This window comes from Opisthorchis viverrini (assembly GCF_000715545.1).
Source record: "Opisthorchis viverrini unplaced genomic scaffold opera_v5_9, whole genome shotgun sequence".
Lineage (NCBI taxonomy): Eukaryota > Metazoa > Platyhelminthes > Trematoda > Opisthorchiida > Opisthorchiidae > Opisthorchis > Opisthorchis viverrini.
This window is the reverse complement of record NW_008751665.1, coordinates 36,257-39,237: the sequence shown is the minus strand read 5'-3', so window position 1 is coordinate 39,237 and position 2,981 is coordinate 36,257. Positions and strand designations below refer to the sequence as shown.

Sequence of the window (2,981 nt, the reverse complement as noted above, 5' to 3'; positions counted from 1 at the left end):
CTCTCATCGTTGAAACTGATGCGTCCGACATCGCTACCGGTGCATCCTTGAGCCAGGGTAACCGGCCGGTCGCCTTTTTCTCCAGGACCTTGACTGCAAGCGAAAAAAATCATTCTGCTGTTGAAAAAAGCATTTGCTATCGTCGAAGCGATCCGCAAATGGCGCCACTATCTCCTCGGGAGACATTTTAAACTGATTACGGATCAACGTTCGATAGCCTTTATGTATGGGAACAAACAGAAAAGTAAAATAAAGAACGACAAGATTGAACGGTGGAAAATCGAATTGACAGGGCACAACTACGACGTCGTCTATAGACCTGGAACGGATAACTGCATTGCGGATACTCTATCTCGCAACCTTTGTGCCAACATTGCTAAGACGGAGAAACCTGAAGAGCTTCACATCTTATGCCACCCCGGGGTGACGAGATTTGCACATTTTGTTCGTTCTAAGAACCTTCCTTTTTCAGTCAGCGATATCCGACGTGTGATACCAACGGTTCCACATACTCCGAACTCAAACAAAAATTTTGGCAGCTTACCAAAGCCACACAAACCGTTTGAACGGCTTAGTATCGACTTTAAAGGACCACTCCTCTCAAACACTCGAAACAGGTACCTCTTAACAATCACTGACGATTATCCTCGATTCCCTTTTGCTTGTCCTTGCGCCGATGTCTTCTTCCGCTGTTTGGTATGCCTGCTTATATTCACTCAGATCGCGGTTTTGCGTTCATATCAATTGAATTCAAACAATTTTTTTCTATGAGGACGATGCTACTAGTCACACCGCTCCATATAATCCACAATGTAATGGTTAGGTTGAACAAATTGATGGTACCCTTTGGAAAACCATCTGCCTGACTCTAAAATCACGCCTGTCATACATTGGAAATTTGTTCCCCTTGATGTCCTCCATTGTATCAGGTCCCTGTTATGTACTAGTATCAACTGTACCCCACACGAACGTTTCATGCAGTTCACACGACGATCAACTAACGGAGTCTCCCTACCTACCTGGCTTACTGTCCCTGGGCTGATCCTTTTGAAACGCAATGGTCGAATTTCTAAATATGAGGAAGTGGAACTCGTCTGTTGTAATCCACAGTATGCCCACATAGTTTGTCCGGATGGCAAACACGAAACCGTATTTTAACGCCGCTTGGCTCCTAAAGGCAACGACATGATATCCGACAGAGAACTGGAACCAGTACATATCACAGAACATGGGGAGCCTCATGCAACACCAAAAGTCCACCGTGATTGCTCAGAAACTGAACTCTTGCCTATTAACGATGCCTCATCATCCCACTCTAGTACAGGTCCAGGAAATCACTTGGACACTCTTATCCGACCACAGCGATCTCACCCATATAGTCTACGCAACAGAGAGGCGTGAACGACCCCACGTAACTACTACAGCTTTTCAATTTTTTTACACTCTTTTTCCGCAAAGTACACACTTATTCCAAGGTGGGAAGAATATCAAGACTGTATAAACCATACATTTGCATGAAGCATTAACTCGTAATTCTCACTCTATATTTTCAGCTCATGTACTACCGCTATTAGACGAGTAAAGCGCACGTTAGGACATTCTATTCTGTGTTCCTCCTAATCTCGTCCTGGAACTACTCGACTCTCGTAAAAGGAGGTGGGGTAGTTAGCTACACATTGGAGGCAAAAGGTGAAAAGTCTGTCCGCAAATACAGTGGACTTTTAAGTCCGGGGGGTTGGGAAGGGAACTTCGTATTAAAGGCAATAGCTTGAATGCATGAGCGCCATTGAGGGCGCGACTGGGCCATGTCTGACAATGTCTCTAACCATTGACGTGTCCTGTCTCGGGGTCCCCATCCAGAAAGACGGCAGTGACCAGCACGGCTGAGGTTGCTAGTAATGGCTTAAATACTTCACTGCCAAGTCATTGTTTCACCTCCTCCAGCTCGTTTCCATCTTTCACGCGGTTGTACAAAAAGAACGCTTGGAGGAAGTTGGTCGAATGGCATATGGAGCACGTGGCAAAGTCGGCAAAATTTACGTACTGTAATCAGTTCATCTATCGTGGGTGAGTTAATTCTTTCGAATGCCATTCGGCGTACTTTAGCATAGCCTATCCGGTGTTCCCACCAGACTCAGGTGATGCTCCGAAGACGTCGATGCTCAAACGCTGAAAGACGTCCATGGCGTGCAGCAGACAAGTTTCCGATCCGTACAGTAATATGGAGCGCACTGCAGCATTGTCAACTCGACCCTTGGCAGACAAACTGATGCCACGCCTACACCACAGGTGACGCAGGTTCACGAAAGCTATTCTGGCCATCCCAACCCAGACGGAAATATCATCTTTTATGAGAGCACCGGGACTGATGCAGCTACCCAGGTAAACAAATGTGACCACTATCTCAATCGGCTCATCCGCAAGCATGAGGTTAGGTTCCGAGCCCAGTCTTGCAGCAGCACCTTTCATTTTGCAGGTGTAGAGCAAATGCCAAACCATGAGGCGGAATAATTTAGATTATTTAATAATGTTTGCATTACCACGAAGTCAGATACCAGAGGAGCAATTTTGTCTATGTACTCGATATCTGTAAGCGGACGTCCCCGGAGCACTTCGACCCCACGGGCATTAGAGGCTGATAGTAAGTTTTCTTTTGATCATATCAATGACGAAGTTGAAGAGGAAATATGAAAGACGATAGTTCTGTCTCACACAACTTGACGAGGTGAACTCAGAAGAGAGCTTCCCGTAGACATTCACACGGCTGCGGGAGTTGGCTTGCAGCGCCTAAAGGAGGGCCAAGAATTTATGGGAGGACACCCTTGCTCCACAGACTGCCATAGCGTCACGAAGAGACTGGATCTTACCGTGGTGTGACGGTTTGCGCACCTAAGCGATCCATTGAGCTATACTGGAGAGTGTCCCGCGACACTCACAGTCTCTCACACCAGGTTGGTCAATGGTTAGAGGTCTGACGAACA

The 2,981-nt window shown here is 46.6% G+C and overlaps 1 protein-coding gene across 1 annotated transcript in view; it reads right to left on the bottom strand.

Moving 5' to 3' along the window:
* Positions 1 to 2,628: 2,628 nt before the first annotated feature.
* Positions 2,629 to 2,981, bottom strand: part of T265_00839 (hypothetical protein) — a gene marked incomplete at both ends in the record, with an annotated part of 4,839 nt that continues 4,486 nt past the window's right edge. The window contains one exon of the mRNA XM_009164734.1: positions 2,629 to 2,787. Within this exon, the coding sequence (XP_009162998.1) occupies positions 2,629 to 2,787 (159 nt within the window). The remainder of the gene's footprint in view (positions 2,788 to 2,981) is intronic.